This window comes from Eutrigla gurnardus (genome assembly GCF_963514095.1).
Source record: "Eutrigla gurnardus genome assembly, chromosome: 13".
NCBI lineage: Eukaryota > Metazoa > Chordata > Actinopteri > Perciformes > Triglidae > Eutrigla > Eutrigla gurnardus.
In genome coordinates this window covers 4,455,058-4,472,154 of record NC_139936.1, presented here as the reverse complement: position 1 = coordinate 4,472,154, position 17,097 = coordinate 4,455,058, and the positions used below count along the sequence as shown (strand labels likewise).

Below are 17,097 nucleotides of genomic sequence, written 5' to 3'. Positions count from 1 at the left end.
TCTAAAATCAACATTACTAAGCAATGTCAGACATGCGCTCCCCCGCCTACTATACAGAGATGTTAAATCAGGTCAAACAATTTAGCGCTGTGACGTTTAAATTAATTAACTAATCATTTGTCATCATTAAAAATGGTAATCACCTTTAAAGCCCTCAGGGTACAACCATTTACCTTTTTGAGATTTTAAGATTAAATCATATTTTCTGACAATTGTATCCCTCTATTCTATTATATGTGCTTTATTAATTAAACATAATCTCAAAATTAAAGTTTGTTAGCAGCTTTTAAAAAATACATATCGATATAAAGTAGTAATAAAGTAGTTACTGCATATACACAAAAAATACTCTTAGATTAGGAGGAACAACAGCCATAAAAACATTTCAACAAACTTTATTTATATACAGAGAGTATACATTTCAAGCCTGTTTAACACTGTTTTGATTCGTTACTGATTCAAAAGATGTAACAATGTGAAATATAAATACAATTTATTGCAGCTCTACAGTCATCAGTTCTTATGACTCAGCTTTTCTGTCCACGTTAAAAGAAATCATTGCACAGAAAACAGCCTCCAAAGTCAAAGATTACATCTGGATAAACGATAATGATATCTTCGCTATGAACCCACTAATTTTATTGCAACTACGGTTTACATTGAAGGGGTTGCTCGGCGAGGGAGGAATGTGTAAATGTGACTTCAGTGCAGTTCAAATTTGAGCAGCCTCCTCCTCCTCCTCATCCTTCACCTGTTGAAAAAACAAAGTGCAGGTAATACTTTAAAATAGCACTGTATATTTTCTTTAAGCTGTTTTGAGTTTGGTTACCCGACAGCTATATGTGCTAATTGTAAAAGTATAACATGACATGCGCCAATATAAACAGTTATCCAATCAGAAAAAGTAATGCAGCACGTTTACAACATAGGAGGAGAACAAACCTGCTCCACCGATTCAACTTCCGGGACGTAAAACTGCAGCATGTTTTGGATTCCACTCTTCAGAGTGATTATTGAACTGGGACAACTTGTGCAAGAGCCCTGCAGCTTCAGTTTGACAATGCCGTCCTCGAACCCTCGATACACGATATCGCCTCCATCCTCCTGCACCGTTGGCCTGGAGAAGAAGAAGAGCACGCGTCAGCACATGTAGAAAGGACAAAAAGGGTCAGATGCTGACACAGTATTGGAGTGCACCCTAGCACCTTATTCGAGTATCCAGCAGTTCTTTGATCATAGCAACTACTTCATCATCATCATCTGATGGCGCTGAAAAGACAAGTGAAGAATCAGAAATGGTTAGCCTTAACTATACTGGTCTATTTCAGCATTTCCCCTGCACTGCTGGTTGAATTCCTTACCTGTATCCGCACTGGGTGTGCTGTCCTCATTGACCACAGGAAGTCCAGAAGTGAAAAAGTCCATAATGGCAGCAAATACATCGGGCTTGATAACTTTCCATTCTGTATTTTCATCAGACTAAATGTAGAGAAGGAAAAGAAAACAAGCTATTCCAAGTAATGACATTGTAATGTGCTAAACTATGAGCTTCATGGAAACTTGACCTGGTTTTACCCTTGATATGGTGATAAAGTCGGGGCCCAGGAAGACACTTTTGACTCCCTCAATTCTAAACAGCTGCCTGAAGACAGACACAGAAGTTTGGCATACAAAGTGAATTTGACAATGCATTACTTTTTTTTTTAATATTGAAAAAACAATAGCTTTAAATACCTGGCTAAGGGTGAGCAGTGAGCGTCACGAGGGCCATCAAAATTCATTGTGCCCGATTCAAGAACTATACAACCAGGCAGAAACTTGAGGCTGTTTGGATTTGGCGTGTCCTGCGTCTGAACAAACATCGTCCTTCCTGGAAGTAGACAAAACATAGAGATAAGGATGCCAAGTCATACAGAATATATATATAGTGTTTTCCAAGTTAGACAGCCACAATGATGCTGCAGGCATACAAACCAGGAACAACCCAATGGGGGTTTTGTGGCCATTTGTTTGAGACTGCTGTGTTATGTGAAGGCCAATGTAATCCGGCGCTCTGATATCCACAGCCTGCAAGACTGTCACGTCACAAAACACAGATTCAAAAGGTTACTACAGGAAAATAAAAGCACACTTCAGTAACAAATGTGTGCAGCTAAAAATAGATTATTTACTGCCCTTAAAAGCCTGTTTCATTTCCTGTATATGAGAAACACTGGCCATACAGCAGTAACAGAAAAGTGAAGAAAAAAAGAACACTTTATAAAATCACTTCAGGGAGAATTGTGGCTCGCAAAAAAGGTTTATTTCCCCACAAAACAACTCCAAACAAAATAAAGCCACAATGGAGAGTCCAATGAAGTCCGCACTGTGTTATTGTTTTTACGAATATCATATACTGCCTTTTAAATTACTTTGATTTATTTTAATATGTATCTATTTTTGTATCTATTTTTTATACTTGGATGTTACATTGTTGGCAATCTGTGGACAATAAGTTTATTTACTGTGCATGACAATAAACCCTATATATATATATATATATATATATATAAATATATAGACACATTTTGACTTACACATTTTGACTTGAATGGGCGTTTTTGTTTGTGTATTGACAATACATAATTGTGTTATTATGTATTGAACTTAAATAATTGTTTATAGAAAGACATCAATTGATAAGTATTCAAAACACTTTAATAACTATATGACTCTCATCTAAAGAGCTGAAACAATAAAATGTAAATGTAAATCCATTGCATCATGCTGCTCTGAAAATAGTCTTAATTCTGCGTCACTAGCTAGCTAGCTAGCTAGCCGCTAATAGTTAACGTTAACTCTCGGTTCTTGACAGGTCGACGCATTCCTACAAGCATTAATAAAAAATAAGGAACATCACAACTAACAAGCAGGTAAACTTACGGACGCGAAAGCCTTGCTGAAATACCCAACAACCTGCCGACCTGCCTGTACGTCGCCATGTTTGTTATGGTTACCTAAAAACCGGAAGCGGGCGCTTGTGTTTGAGGAAGTGACGCAATATTATTGTACGTTCGCTTAAGTTCGCCCCTTAAATTAAACCGTTTGCCGTCGTCGGACACGATTCACAGATACGAAATAAAAAAAATACAATAAAGCTGCATTAAAGATGCCGAGTGGCAAAAACTTTAGGCGGAGAAGGAACTCGTCAGATGTGGAGGAGGACGAGATCACCAAAGAAGTCAGGTGAAGTACTTTATTTCAACTACAACACGAAGAAAAACGTTAGCGTTAGCATTAGCGATATGCTAGCTCACGTAGACAACTGTCCAAAGAGAGTCCACAATCAACAACTTCCTATTTATTAACAGACTACGTGTTTTTATGTTTTTAAGTTACAGTCGTTTATAATTTACGTGTCTTTCTTGGTCGTTTAGATCAAAAGTAGAGGAGGCTAAAGAACTTCAGAGTTTACGGAAACGACAGACCGGAGTCAGGTAACGTGAACACGTTTCAATACACATCATCTAATTAAAGATATCAGAATGTAAATAAATATTCATATTTCCTGTTTGTTTAGTGTGAGCGCCCTGTTGGTTGGGGATAAACTGCCACCAGACGCCGAAACAGATGCAAGTGACTATAAAAAAAAATGTACATTCACCATAATGTGTGTGATTCATTGACTGATTGTTTAACACGTTATTAACATAAATAATTTCCCACAGAATGACCCCTTTAAACTGAAGACAGGAGGGGTCATAGACATGAAGAAAATCAAAGACAGGAACAGGGACATGTAAGCAAATCTGTTATAGTCATTTTGAAGCAGCGTAATTAACATATTGTACATGCACGTGTCGTCACATGATACTGATTTTTTACCTCTGTTTCACTTGCAGGACAGAAGAGGAGACTTCTGATCTGAACCTGGGGACGTCTTTTTCTGCTGAAACTAACAGAAGAGATGAAGACGCAGACATGTAACAGCTGTTTTATTCACTTATTTACACACATATAGACACAACCCACTGTTGTTGAATTCAATCCTTTTTTCTTAACTTCTTTGCATGAATATATATTATCTACTCATATTTTAATAACATTTCTTTCACAAATCCACCTCCACAGGATGAAATATATTGAGACAGAGCTGAAAAAGAAGAAGGGGTTGGTGGAAGCCGAGGAACAGAAAGTGAAGGTGAAGAATGCGGAGGACCACCTGTACGAGCTGCCCGACAGCATCAATGTCAATTCCGCCAAGAAGACGGAGGAGATGTTGTCCAATCAGATGCTGAGTGGGATCCCTGAGGTCGATCTTGGCATTGAGTACGTATAGGAGATTCTCAAAATTACATTCAAGTGTTTTAAGTTTTGAATCTGCGACTAGCCGACAGAAGGGATACGACTCATTTAGCTGCTTCTTTGATTTCTTCCCCAGTGCAAAGATAAAGAACATTATCCAGACTGAGGATGCAAAAGCCAAGCTTCTGCAGGAACAAAGAAACAAGAAAAAAGACCAGGGCACATCATTTGTACCCACCAACATAGCTGTCAACTACGTCCAGCACAACCGCTGTGAGTGCTGTCCATCTGTGAACACTCGGCTTCAAATAGCGAGAGCACACCAGAATGTGATGACAGGTGAAAGGTTGATTAAATATTCTAAATATTTTTTTTCCTCAGTCTACCATGAGGATGTGAACGCACCACAGAGGCACCACAGACATCGAGAAGAGCCCAAAGCAAGGCCGCTGCGTGTAGGAGACACAGAGAAACCACTTCCAGAGGGTAAGAGACTGTACACACTGGTCCTTCTAGGTACTACTAGACTGCACAATACTTCTACAATCAGTGTAAGCAGTTACAATTTTACTTGTTTCTATGAACTCGCAGGTATTAGTGACTTGATCTGGTTGATTCTATACTTCTATAGTACATATACTTTGGTTTAAAAAGACTCTAGTTAAAGAAGAAGTACTGATTCAACTGAATCTCGTTTTAGTAGAGTAGAAAGTACAGCTATTTTAAAATGTAGGGAGTAAAAGTTGTCTATATAAGTAATGAAATAGTTGTTCACTGCTCTTCTGAAAGCGATAACTTCATTCATACCCTCTTCTGTTTCGCCACAGCTACGTCACCACCCAACTACCGCAAACGTCCCAACAACGAAAAGGCCACCGATGACTACCATTACGAGAAGTTCAAGAAGATGAATCGACGATATTAAGGAGCTGGATTTTTTTGTTTTTTCCCCCCAAAAGAACTTGATGTTCATGTTTGTAACGATTGAAGCCTCCTGCCATTTGCTGGTTTTCTCAAACTCGGAGGACTTCCAAGTCAATGTAGAACTTTGTAAATATTGTAAAAGAAAACGGCTCCTTGTGGTTTTCCAAATACAGTACATTTACTTTGTGATATGTTAAAATCATGTGGCTTAAATTGGTTTAAAGTAACGGCATAAGAAATGTTAAATTGAGTGGTATTTCTGCTCTGAATTGCCAGATTTTTCTTTTAAATATTTTAGTTGTAGAATTGTGTTTTAAGGGCTTTCACAATATTAAAAAACATGAAACTACAAGATGTAAGTTCTTTAATATGGTCAGTGCTTAAGAGTAAAAAATGAACATACACAAAGTCCAAGTCAACATAATAGGAAAAACATGAATACTGTCATTAAATGCTGCGAAGGTACACAAAAAACTTGCACTTTTACTTCAGTATTGTTCACAAAGTCAGTGTATGCATATTTATAAATTCATTTTGAAAGTCACTTAAACTGGGAAATTTGACATCTTCCAGGTATTTGTGTTTCGTACTATTTCTTTACTTACTTTGCTGTAAAACTAGTTCATGCTGAAGAAATCCTCGAGGACAGTCTAGATGTCAGTCAACGATACAGTGCAGTAGTAGACCTAAATCAGAAACTAATTCACATTGTGTAATGGAGCTTAATTAGCCAGATCAGTTCCGCTCGAGTACAAACCTGAGCACTAACGTTCATCAGAGTCCACTTTTTATCCTCATGGTTTTTCTAGAGAGGACGTCCCATGTCCGTTGAGGTGGTGTTGGGGGAGGTTCGTCTCCTGAGGAGGAGGTCCCTCCACGTCCTCCCGGTCCCCCTGGGTGGAGCTGCAGCTGCTGCCCGGCGAGGCCCAGCTGTCTCGTCGGCGGTAGGCGTCGCGCAGCGGCAGATCAGTGCTGTCCCACTGACTGTAGCTTTGCAGAGCGGAAACCAGTAGGAGGCAAAGAGTCAGCGCAGCACAGAAAGAGAGGAGCAGACGAGAGCGGCAGGTCAGAATTGAGCACATTCATTCACATGGAGGAGCACGTGAAAAAAAAGGCACACATACGATAGAAGCATGGAGGTTATGCAGAAGCACCTGATCAACACCTGAAGTGTCGTCAGCGGTGCGGATTATCAATTTGATTTTAAAATCAGCAAAAAAAAAAAAAAAGTGATTAGTTGCTGATGGAGGAGAAAGCAGAGCGAGAGCAGCGAGGGAGGAAGGAAGGCCCGCACCCAGCATGCTCCAGACAGGAATGAGAGACACTTCTTAATACTTTCTCACAGAAAACAAGACACACTACCACAGTGTTTGGTCTCTACTTTATTTCTTATCATTCTGATTCTACTGGAACAGCTGGTACACAAGCACGACCACAGCAGGTGTGAGAGCGAAGCTGCCTGAATTATTACAGCTTGAATCACTTGTGGTCTTTAGGACGGAGTCATTTAAACACAATCACCCTAATAGCTTTGACAGGAAAAGACGTTTCCATGGAAACGTGGCAGTTTCAGATTTAACCTTGAATAAATAACAGCAGAGTCGGGTCTAATGTCACAAGCGTTCATCCACAGTCCATTAAAATCTACCATGTATTTGTGATTTAAATATAACATAAATAATTTTGGATAAAAACAAATGATACAACTCTAAAATCATTATTCTGATATAGTTTTAGTTATTTTAATGCGTAATTCTTCTATAAAGGGGGCTCTACAAAGCCTTGTTTTGAAATACGCTAACAATTCATCCATGAATATATCTTTAAATTCCTGGACTGTAATGAACTCTGGTCATTAAAAATACTTTAGTAGTATATGAGCAAAGAGAAAAAGGCCCTTATTACTTAGATTCCCATGTGCCTGACAAACGATATCTATTAAAACCTCTATTAAACGCTGCAGACCAACCAAAGAAATAAACCCAGCAGTAGATCAACGCCGAAGCTTTCTGTTCTGAACGACTAAAATCATCCATGTCACCATTTAAGCCATCCGGCGTCATCAGTAAACTGCATTGAATGCTCAAAAGTACGTTTTAGTTCCGAGAGGTGTATACATGTACACAGCTAATATTCAGTCGTCTACCCCTTTAATGCTTAAGTCCTCTCTACTTTGACCAACACACGTCATAGAGCAGAAAAAAAAATAAGTTAAGGCACTTACTAATCAATAATAAAGTCACTTAGTGAAATGGTCTCCATGACAACAGCCCTCGGCAATGATCTGTGTTGATGAATGGTGTCGATATGAGGATGAGATTAATTGAAGCCGAAAAGGGTGTCGGGTTTAGATGTAGGCGGAGCTAAACCCTCCCTTGGGCCCAGTGGTGAATGGTGAAAGGTGAGACAGTACATGGTGCTGGGCATGGCACAAGAGAGGGGCGGTGGGATGTGGGGGGGGAGGGGGCGAGTATGAGCCTACTTGTACCTGGAGGAGTAATATTCTTCCTCTAGCTCATACAGGTCGATGGCGATCTCGTCACGGAGCGAGGTGAGTTTCTTGTCGCACTCCTCCTGCAGCGAGCGCAGCTGCTGGTTCTGGAGGCTGATGGCGTCGTTCACCGAGGGGAAGTCGTTCAGAATCAGGAACTGCTTCAGGTCCGACACCAGCTTCATCAGCGACTCGCCCGCCCGCACCTGAGAGAGAGATAAGATGATCCTTTATTAGTCCCACAGTAGGGACATTTACAGGTTACAGCAGCAACGAGGATAGTGTCAATAAAGCAGCGCAAAATACAATAAAAACCATTTACAACAGTGTGCATATGGATTAGATGTATTAGATGCAACAACACAAGTGGACTTCTTAAACCTCACAGTCCTACAAGTCCGTCAGCAGGGACAAATTCATGCTCTGCACTCAAACTTTTATTTTAAATTCTAGCAGAGATACAAAACTTAACAAAAGGTACCAAAGGCATCAAGTTGAACTTTGCATAAATGAACAATATTTCCACATTTCAATATATTATTAATTATTATTATATTATTTATTAATAGTATTTTTATTCAGTCATTACACAAAATGCAATAAGCATAAACAGTTTATAATATAAAATATAGTATGCTCCTCATACATTCTTATCAATTTAAGCTACCTGCCATGAAAAAAAACAGAATATGATTTATTTTAAGTGACTTGATAATGTTAAATGTTTATCAGTTGTTTTCCTTCTTTAACATGCAATATTAAAAGTGCATTGTCTTCTTATATAGTTTGCCTATCATCTACCTACTCAAAGTGAGAGTACCTTGCCCTTCTACTGAGTAACAGGATGCCTAACTGGGAAATAAAAACAGCCGAGTGTGCTGCATAGTACTACTTTACAATACTTACAATGTTCGCCGCTCTGACGTGCATCTCGTAGTGGTCCTGGTCTGCCTGCGTTGCCCGGGCAACCTGAGTCTCATCCTCTATCTGGAGAGAGAACGGAGGAGTTAGAAAACACGTGTAACGGGAAGGAAAGAGGCTCAGCTGTGTATACTATCTACGCACCTTGGCCGATTTGATGATTTCGGTGAAGTTGTCCAGGATGGACCGGATGTCATCCTTCAGTCTCTTGTTGTAGTTTTGCAGCAGACTCTCTTTGCTTTGAGGGAGAACTCTCTGAGTGGCCATTCTGCTCAGGAAGCCTGTTCACGTCGAGCTAACACACACACACACACACACACACACACACACGCACCCATTCAGCGAGTGGCGTGTGTAATGAATGAGGTAACAAACCTCATTCAAGGAGCGAGCAGCTAGCTAGCACGAAAAGGCGCGTTCACGACAAGTGGACGAGAGAAGCGCGTGACGTGACCTCGCGTAGTTTAAGTATCCGCGCTACTGCATTAATATATTTTTAGTACAGGTACTATGATAGCTATCAATTACTTTTACGGCATACTTTGAAAACAAGCTCGCAATCGTACAAACAAAACGCTCAACCTGTTCTTCTTCTACGTAATATTTAACGGCGGTTAACATCCGGTGTATCTGCGCGCTACCGCCCTCTAGTGGAGCATCACTGATATCACACTGCAACACTAAACAGTTTTATTTTTTAAATTTTCACAAGTAGATACACTATTTTTTCTTTATTACATCATGAATTAATGCATTTTAATTTGCATAAGACCTACATCTGGTTAGTAAAAACAATATTATTGTATGAAAAGTTTGAGTTCTTGGTATGCAGCAGAATGACCCCATCACAGCATGTTCTATTATAATATTAGATTATTTTTGATTGAGTCAAGATATAATTATTTTAATGTTTCGAGTTGAAGCTTTGTAAAAAAATTAAATTCTGCAAAGCATTAACTGCAAGAATTAAAGTACATAAATGTCTAACATTAAAATCGGTTGGAATAAAGGTATATATATTATAGAAGTATATGTTTCAAACATGATGAATAACTCTGCAAAAATGTGATTTACATTCATTTAATAGTTTTTTTTTATGACTTAGAACAGTTTTCAAAGGCAGGCTGTGCAGCATAACAAGTATTTCAAGTGCTTTTTTTTGTCCAACAGTATCATCAGTTGTTGAATCCTCCAAAGATTTCCTATACAACACGAGTTGAAATACATTTTACAGCTGTTACAATCAAAACACATTCTTAGGGACCCCTCACTCTGTGTCGGTGACTATGTGCAACCTTCATGTATACAAGTTGGATAAGAAAGGTGAGCATTTATATAAAAGAAAAAAAAAAAGGAAGATTGTACACTTCAAAAAGAAAACGGAGGATGTTTACATTGCAACAGAAGAATACATGAATTAAACTTTGGGCTGAAACAGGTTGGATCCCCTTTCCAAAAGTGCCATGGTGGGAACCAAGGAGCGTTCCATGATTTTACAGAGCACAAAGACAATAAAATATTCCCAAATGGCGATGGAAATAAATTCATAAGGAATGTCATCAGTCACCATTCAAGATCCTATGTACAAGATACTACCGTTACAATCCCTGACTGGAACTGTGAAGCATAAGTGCCGTAGATATTTCTGTGACTGCAGGAAAGCCTTTTGTAAAAGTTGCAGCTAAAACTTTTCACTTCAGATGTTCGTAAGTGTGAGTCACAGTTAGTACACGTGTGGAGTTTATAGACTTACAATAGAGATGCATTACAGAGTTGAATGAAACTGACATGAGCATACCGCAAACAGCAAACGTTGGAAGTTGGAGTTGTACACGAGTGTACACAAGTATTTGGTGCTGAATGCAAGTGCAATAAAATCATGTGAATGCAGCAGTTTTTAAAGGAGGGCACAGAAGGCAACGTGATTTATGCTGATGTAGTCGGAGGGACGTAGTGTGAGAGTGAAAGGCTTCAGAGCTACGTCTCGTAAAGTAAGAGAAACAAAGTGTTCTACATTTCATCTAAAATAAGAACTACTAACTGTTTTTCCCATGCCTAACATTTAAACACGGTTCATACGTTACATGGAATACACACTTTCCATTTTCATCAGAGGACAGTGACCAAAAACAATACATGACAAAATGCAAACATTGTGGAATGAAACAAAAGTTACACGTCGTATCAACACATTGTTATCTTTGTAACGTCAGTATCCAGCATCCCCTCATAACACAAACTGTCAAGTATCAAGGCCCAAGACGGTCGACTTTGTGTGCATAATTGTAAGCTCTTCTACAGTGTGTGATGTAATTACAGTGAAACTCCTCTCCCGAGCTCCTGTGACGACGTGATCTTGTGATTCCAGCTGAATTTTCTGAGATTGAACACAATGGAGGACTGAGGCGTTATCAGATCACGGTTTCACAGTAAAGCTCAAATGTACAGGAAACTAAACTGCCAAAGCTTGCAGACGATCTACGAACTCCCTCACTGTGTGGTGTTTTAGCGCTGACGCGGAAAGTAACTGAGGTAGGCAAGAAACCAATCAAACGCTTGACCGTATTGTCTTTGTGTCGATGTACGTACCAAAAGGATTAAGGACGATTCAAAAGGGAAAAAGGATGTGACGGGGGGAAATAAAAAGTGAGGAGGACTCAGGGAATGATGTCAGAGCATTCAAGTGTAAAGATGACCTTGCACTAACACTAATTGGAGCCGGTTAAGAATGAGATCCATGCAGGCCTGCAGTCCAGCTGCAGCGCTGGTGTCAGCATGCAGTATGCCCGTTATAGTTTGCATAATTCAGTGATGAGCGCCGATACCCACTGCTCTGACCTCCACGTGTGCGTTCAGGGCTTTTCTTGTGGGGCCTTGAAGTGAAAGGGTGCAGAGACGAAAGGGTCTACAGCGCTCACTTCTGAGGTCCATGAGTGAAGAGGTCCAACGGGGACCGATGCCACAGTGGCTTGCCGGCTCACGTTGCACACCACGCGGTGAGCTGCTACGGGCTGCTGGGGCGCCGGCCCCTCAAAGTGTCGGGAATATTTGGCCAGAGCTTGTGGGCGGAAAGGCTGTTGGGCAACTTGTCCCAACGCACCTGGATCAGTGGCGACAGCATGAACTCCAGCATGAGCTCCTGAAGCCTCCTTTCGTTTTCCGAAGGGAGCCTGAGAGAACACGTCGAACTGCTGCGGAGCAGCGAGGAGGGCGCGAGAAAACGGAGCGTTGGCGAACACGTCGGCCGGTTCTTCTTGCGCAATCCAAAACGGGGCTTTTGAGAAAACATCCGCGGGGGCGTCTGCCCCCTTTGCCGGCTTGTGTGCGTGTTGGGAATGATCCTGAGCGAAGGAGTTGGGAGTGTGTTGGTGGAATGTAGTGGATGGTTGTGTCGGGTCTGCGCTGCGGAGCGGCGACGAGTGGAGGGCTACGTGAGGTTCTTGGTCCTCTTCGTCCTCAGAGACCGAGAGCAGAGGTCTGGAGCCGCTGCAGTCGTGTGCTGCTGCCTGACTCTCAATGGCTCCCGCATCCTGCTGCTCTTTTTTATGGGCTTGTTCCTCCTCCTCATCATCATCATCTTCTTCTTCTTCTTCTTCTTCTTCATCGCTGGAGTGCACACATCCCTTGTCTGCTTGAGGATCTCCTTCTGGCGGTTCGGTCTCCTGTCCCTCGCCAAGCACAGAGTAGCCATTACTCTCCCCTTGGACGTCTGTGTTAGAGAAGCAGAGATACGAGAGAAATATATCAGAGGGGAACAAAAACATAACATATATGAAATATGTTCAGTACAAGAAACTCTACCACCTGAGGTCCAGCTGCTCATTAATCTACCAGACTATTAAACCTCAGTCGCACACAAAACTGTATGACGGATCATCCGTAACCACTAAGGATTCCATAAGAACGACCCAACAGTAAACACAAGACTACAACAATACAGACACACACTACTCTGAATAAAAGCCACATAGACGAGACTGGCCAGCTCTACCATGACAACATCAAATAACCCTGTTTCCACAAATTAGTTTCAGCACAGCTGCAGCACCCTCAACGCTCAAAAGCAGTGCCTGGTGTTAGGGGGAGGGGAGGGGAGGGGGGGCATCGACAGCGGCTTTGCTTTTAGTTAGAATCGATTGTGTTGAGGTAGAGGGAGCTCAGAGGGAGTCAATGGGTCTGTGGAAACAAGGACGAAGAGGCTTCACAGCAAAAGTGGAGGTAATTAGGGACAGACAAGTTTGCACAGATGAGCAGAGACAGATCGGTCTTACCTCAGCAGTGTCGACAGCAGCTGTTAACCGGCAGCTCTCGGGAAGATGTTAGTTGCAGCCGTTTAAAAAGGAAAACACCAGATTTCTGTCTCGGATCATTTCCTTCATCACTCGTCGGTTTCAAACTGTCAACAGCTCATTTCACAGATTGTACAACGAGCAAGCTGAAGAATTACCTACAGAGCGCTAGTCAGAGCTGACTACCAAAAAACAAACAACAAACGGGGCGACTGCTCATGTAATCGGTCTGGAATAACAACCATTAATGCTTCACAACACAGCTCACTGGCCCTGCAGTCCATCTCTGGTACAATCTAAGACGACAGACTACAATCTGGGAACCCAAAGGCCTTTGTCAACGTTTCTGGCCTGAAATAACAACAGTGAGAATTAATGTGACTTTAAAACACTCGTCTGCCAACCACAAGGAAGCATAAAGCAACTAAGATATGAAGGAATAAGAAAGAAAACACAGGAATAGTTTAAATCTCGGAGCTTGAAAGGAAAACTGCAGTTGTCTGATGATGCTTTTACTGAGAGAACATATTTCCATCGTGCAAAGCAAACACTAAATAATGGTTTAATACTGAAATCTGAGCAGAAAAGGCCCCACTGGATACCATCAAGTTAGATTAGACTGTCGGCAAACGGTGAAAATGGAAGACTCAATCAGTCTGTAAAGAAAAAAGAAAAAAGAAGCCAATTCGTTCTTTTGCTCTTTCAAGTAAAACTCAAATAACGTGACCCAAAGAGACTTAATTGACATTCACATTAATGTGTTTTATTCAGTGTCTCTCTTTCTGAACCGTAATTCATAAAAAATAGAAGAACACACTCCACAATGGTCCTGCTTTGACATACGGACATCTGCCAAATCACGTCAAACATTTTGATATAATCAAATCATTTCTACAAGCCGGTGCCACCGTGTCAACCCCCACCGGCACAACAAGTACATCGTCTTCACACAGCAACACAAGTCAAACTCTACACGACGCCGCGGCGTCTGATAAGAACACGAAGCTTCGTTACTTTGGGATTGCATAGATTAGCCACAAAAATGCTAACGACTTAACTGAAAAAAAGCATAGTTTTATTTACCCATTCCAATTCTTACAGTACTGTTGATGTCTATGACTAACCTTTACAACATGTCATACTGGGGGAGGACGAGGTACAAACCATTTATGTCCCAAAACTCAAGCGCACATACCAGCGATGGTAATGTTTTCCGTTTCTATGTACATATCTAAGGGGATACGGACACTAAAAGGAGATTAATGACCGTTCTCGGCTAGAGAAAAGCCAGAGAGATAATACTTGTAATGCCAAGTCAGTTGTAGTGATTGTGATCAGAAGTAATACAACTCATACAGCTGCTTTTCCAAGTAACACAAGCCTTTTCCCAGATAATCAGAGACATCGGGAAGTTCATTCCGTCATGAGCTCCGTTTCACCGTCAGATTAAAACCCACTAATATACAGGAACTTACGAGTACCACTATTATGTGGTGGACTGCGGTGGACAGATACAAATACAACCCAGTCAGGTAGGTTTGTATCAACGATGACATCTAAAACAAAAGCACTAGCTTCACGTGGATGGAGAGGAAACACAGAGGGGCTTTGGACAGAGAGGGTCAAAAACTTCACTCTTAAATACAGCTTCATACATCAACATCTTTTTTTTTTTATATCTATATGTCCTTATATATCTTACATATTCCATAATGGTACTCAGTTCATACATTCATTCTAAAACGCCATCAATAACAGTCACATTTAATCATACCATGACAGATAAAATGCCTATTACACACAAAAAGGTCTATTTTTTTACCAGTGCTAAGAGCAAAACTTAACAGTGATTTTATGTACATATAAATAATTTTTTTTTTTCTGAATTTCACCTCTGGCTGAAATGAACGTCCCATCGGCCAAATGACCGTGATGTATGTGGTAGGAATAGACGGGATAGGTAAGATAAAGAGGATGTCAATAGAAGAGGGAGATTCTCATGTAAAGCTTATTTGTGAGGAACATTACAAACGCAAAACAATCTACATTTCACCTCCATCTCTCTGCTAAAACATCCTCACTGACCCGGAGAGCAGACTGACACGTGGCAAACAGCATAGTAATACAATCTTTCCTTAAGCTTTGGCTACAGGTCAAATCATTTGATTTTATTCCCTCCCTTTTAAATTTCCACTCTGCTTAGCTTCGGGTCAAAGATATGATGACAAGTTCATGACCCTGCACGTACAAACGTCAATATAAAATGCACAAAAACCATTAAGGTTCTTACTAAGTGTTGCAGACAATGGTGACAAAGGACGCAGCATCCTGCCATGGCAAAGGAGCCCAATAATCAACCATGTTAACACTGAATTTACCAGTCAGGTGAATAGATTTACAGTGCAGATTTAGGAGAAATAATACCCTGCTAAACATCCAGAAAGAGGAGGCGATATACAGTTATTCTGAAGCTGCGGCTCTGAATACATATATAAGTTAGCTTGGATAATTTGCTGTTTAAACATGATTATTGATCTATATTGGAATAGTAGCACAGAAATGCTAAGACGGTGCAGAAATGAGTCTCCTTGCACAACAGTAAACCACAACAAAGAGAAACCTGCAAAGAGCTGATATTTTTGTCTTCAGTGGTTTTCAAACTGGTTCAAACAGTGCCAACAGCTCTTTGATTGGTCAATAGTTTAGTTCAAAGCTTTCCCAGCAAAGTGCATCACATTATCCCGGAGGTCTACAGCATGTTTGACTCCTCACTCTGTAGTCAGACCCCTGACACCCATGAGCACGCCTGAAGGTGGCTTGTTTAAATAAAGCTTCGACCCTGAACAGAATGCGGCTGTGAACAAGCAGTTTGAAGCGTGCGCGCGGTGAAAGGTCGATCACCGTGGCACAGTGAGTTCAATGAGGGATATTAATGCGAGTATGAGGAAAGCATGAGGAAGACCATGGTGTAGCTGGGACAGAAGCAGACGATATGCTCAGGCATTAATGAAAAGATGTTGTTTTTTACCAGCGTGGGAATGTTAGCGGCCAGCAGAGATATATGAAGCCAGCTTATCGGGCAACTAGAGATGGAGTTGAGGCCAAGGAGGCACATAAAAAGATCTATGCTGGCTCCTCCGTTTTAATTCATAAAAGGTGCTACATTAAGTTCCTCGGCTGCCCCATCTCTATCCCCCACCCTCCCACCCCCCCATCCCTTTGTTAGGATTGCACACTGCCCCTTCGACCTCTCCCACCCCCTCTAGAGGTCGATGAGCTGATCCACCAGCAGAAGGGATCGGGCCAAGTTGGGGATGCTGGACTCTGAACTGCCACTGTTGCTGCGCGAGTGACCACCTGAAACGTGCCAGAAAGAGAGATAGAGAGAGAGAGAGAGAAAGAGATGGACATGGAAGGAGAGCCCAGGGAGAAAGACAAGCAAAAGAATAAGTAATATCAACAGAGATTGCATGGAGAAATTAAGGGCGAGGGGGTTGATGAAGATGATGGGAAAACGATGGCAGAGCAGAGAGGTGCATGAACGGGGGGGCAGAAAGAGAAAGAGAAACAGGCAGAGAGTGAGCTGGGGGTAATCTTTACACAGCTGCATCATTACAGGGGGAGAGTTAGGGAATGCCATTCTAACATGAGGAGACTTTCAAGATGAACTACAAAGAGCCAAACGCCTGCCAGGCAGAGAATCACCGGCAGAATAACATTAGCAACGAAAGACAGCCAGACGACTAATCGGAGAGCTTGATGGGATAAAAAGCCTTAACGTGTCAAACACACCTACGAGACTTCACGTCAGCAGTCACAGGAATGAGCTATGAATTAGGGTCTAAGGCATTCATCTTTGGGACTCATAGCCTGGGCTTCAGCAGGTGCGGGTGCTCATCCCGGGGTTCTGTTAACCTTACCTTGATTTGAGTTTTTGGAGATGAGCACAGGAATAGGGTCAAACTCGTCGTCATTGCCCTTCTCCCCACAGGACATGAGGAAAGCAGAGTCTGCGGTGGAGGGAAGAGGAAGTGGAGGAATGATGGAGGGGGAAAAGAAGTTAACTCAGCCAAAAGGAAAGAGCAAAAAGAAAGGAGGATGCAAGTTGATTAAAAATAGATGGAGCCAGGGCAGTCACAGAATTTAAAAGCCGTGAATTTCAGGTGGCTCTTCTAACAGATGAGTCAA

General features: G+C 41.4%; 4 protein-coding genes across 9 annotated transcripts in view; 1 reads left to right on the top strand and 3 right to left on the bottom strand.

Annotated features, from left to right (window-relative positions):
* Nucleotides 1–382: 382 nt before the first annotated feature.
* On the bottom strand, nt 383–3,037 carry nfu1 (NFU1 iron-sulfur cluster scaffold homolog). The gene is made up of 8 exons (XM_084024231.1): nt 2,923–3,037; nt 1,975–2,075; nt 1,735–1,870; nt 1,576–1,642; nt 1,362–1,479; nt 1,206–1,269; nt 943–1,117; nt 383–751 (listed from the first exon to the last, which is right to left on the bottom strand). The coding sequence occupies exons 1-8, from the start codon at nt 2,979–2,981 to the stop codon at nt 713–715; spliced, it is 759 nt and encodes a 252-aa protein (XP_083880357.1). The 5' UTR covers nt 2,982–3,037; the 3' UTR covers nt 383–712.
* A 27-nt stretch (nt 3,038–3,064) lies between these two features.
* cUnh9orf78 (chromosome Un C9orf78 homolog) lies at nt 3,065–5,532 on the top strand. The gene is made up of 9 exons (XM_084024230.1): nt 3,065–3,225; nt 3,417–3,476; nt 3,560–3,611; nt 3,708–3,778; nt 3,882–3,962; nt 4,111–4,308; nt 4,421–4,557; nt 4,666–4,770; nt 5,112–5,532. Exons 1-9 carry the CDS (start codon nt 3,149–3,151, stop codon nt 5,207–5,209), a joined length of 879 nt encoding a protein of 292 aa, XP_083880356.1. The 5' UTR covers nt 3,065–3,148; the 3' UTR covers nt 5,210–5,532.
* Nucleotides 5,533–5,835: 303 nt separating this feature from the next.
* med22 (mediator complex subunit 22) lies at nt 5,836–9,216 on the bottom strand. Of its 2 annotated transcripts, XM_084024234.1 has the most exons (4): nt 8,765–9,216; nt 8,606–8,686; nt 7,697–7,905; nt 5,836–6,198 (listed from the first exon to the last, which is right to left on the bottom strand). In XM_084024234.1, exons 1-4 carry the CDS (start codon nt 8,885–8,887, stop codon nt 6,003–6,005), a joined length of 609 nt encoding a protein of 202 aa, XP_083880360.1. In that variant the 5' UTR covers nt 8,888–9,216; the 3' UTR covers nt 5,836–6,002. The 2 variants fall into 2 exon arrangements, with proteins under 2 accessions (XP_083880360.1, XP_083880361.1); XM_084024235.1 differs by lacking the exon at nt 5,836–6,198 and having other exon boundaries at nt 6,578–7,905.
* Nucleotides 9,217–9,684: 468 nt separating this feature from the next.
* Nucleotides 9,685–17,097, bottom strand: part of LOC311023766 (AP2-associated protein kinase 1-like) — a 166,665-nt gene continuing 159,252 nt past the window's right edge. For all 5 annotated transcript variants that reach the window (XM_084025801.1, XM_084025802.1, XM_084025804.1 and 2 more), the window contains 2 exons: nt 16,830–16,919; nt 9,685–12,329 (listed from right to left, as the gene is read on the bottom strand). In XM_084025801.1, coding sequence (XP_083881927.1) covers nt 11,473–12,329; nt 16,830–16,919 — 947 coding nt within the window. In that variant the 3' untranslated portion in view covers nt 9,685–11,472. The remainder of the gene's footprint in view (nt 12,330–16,829; nt 16,920–17,097) is intronic.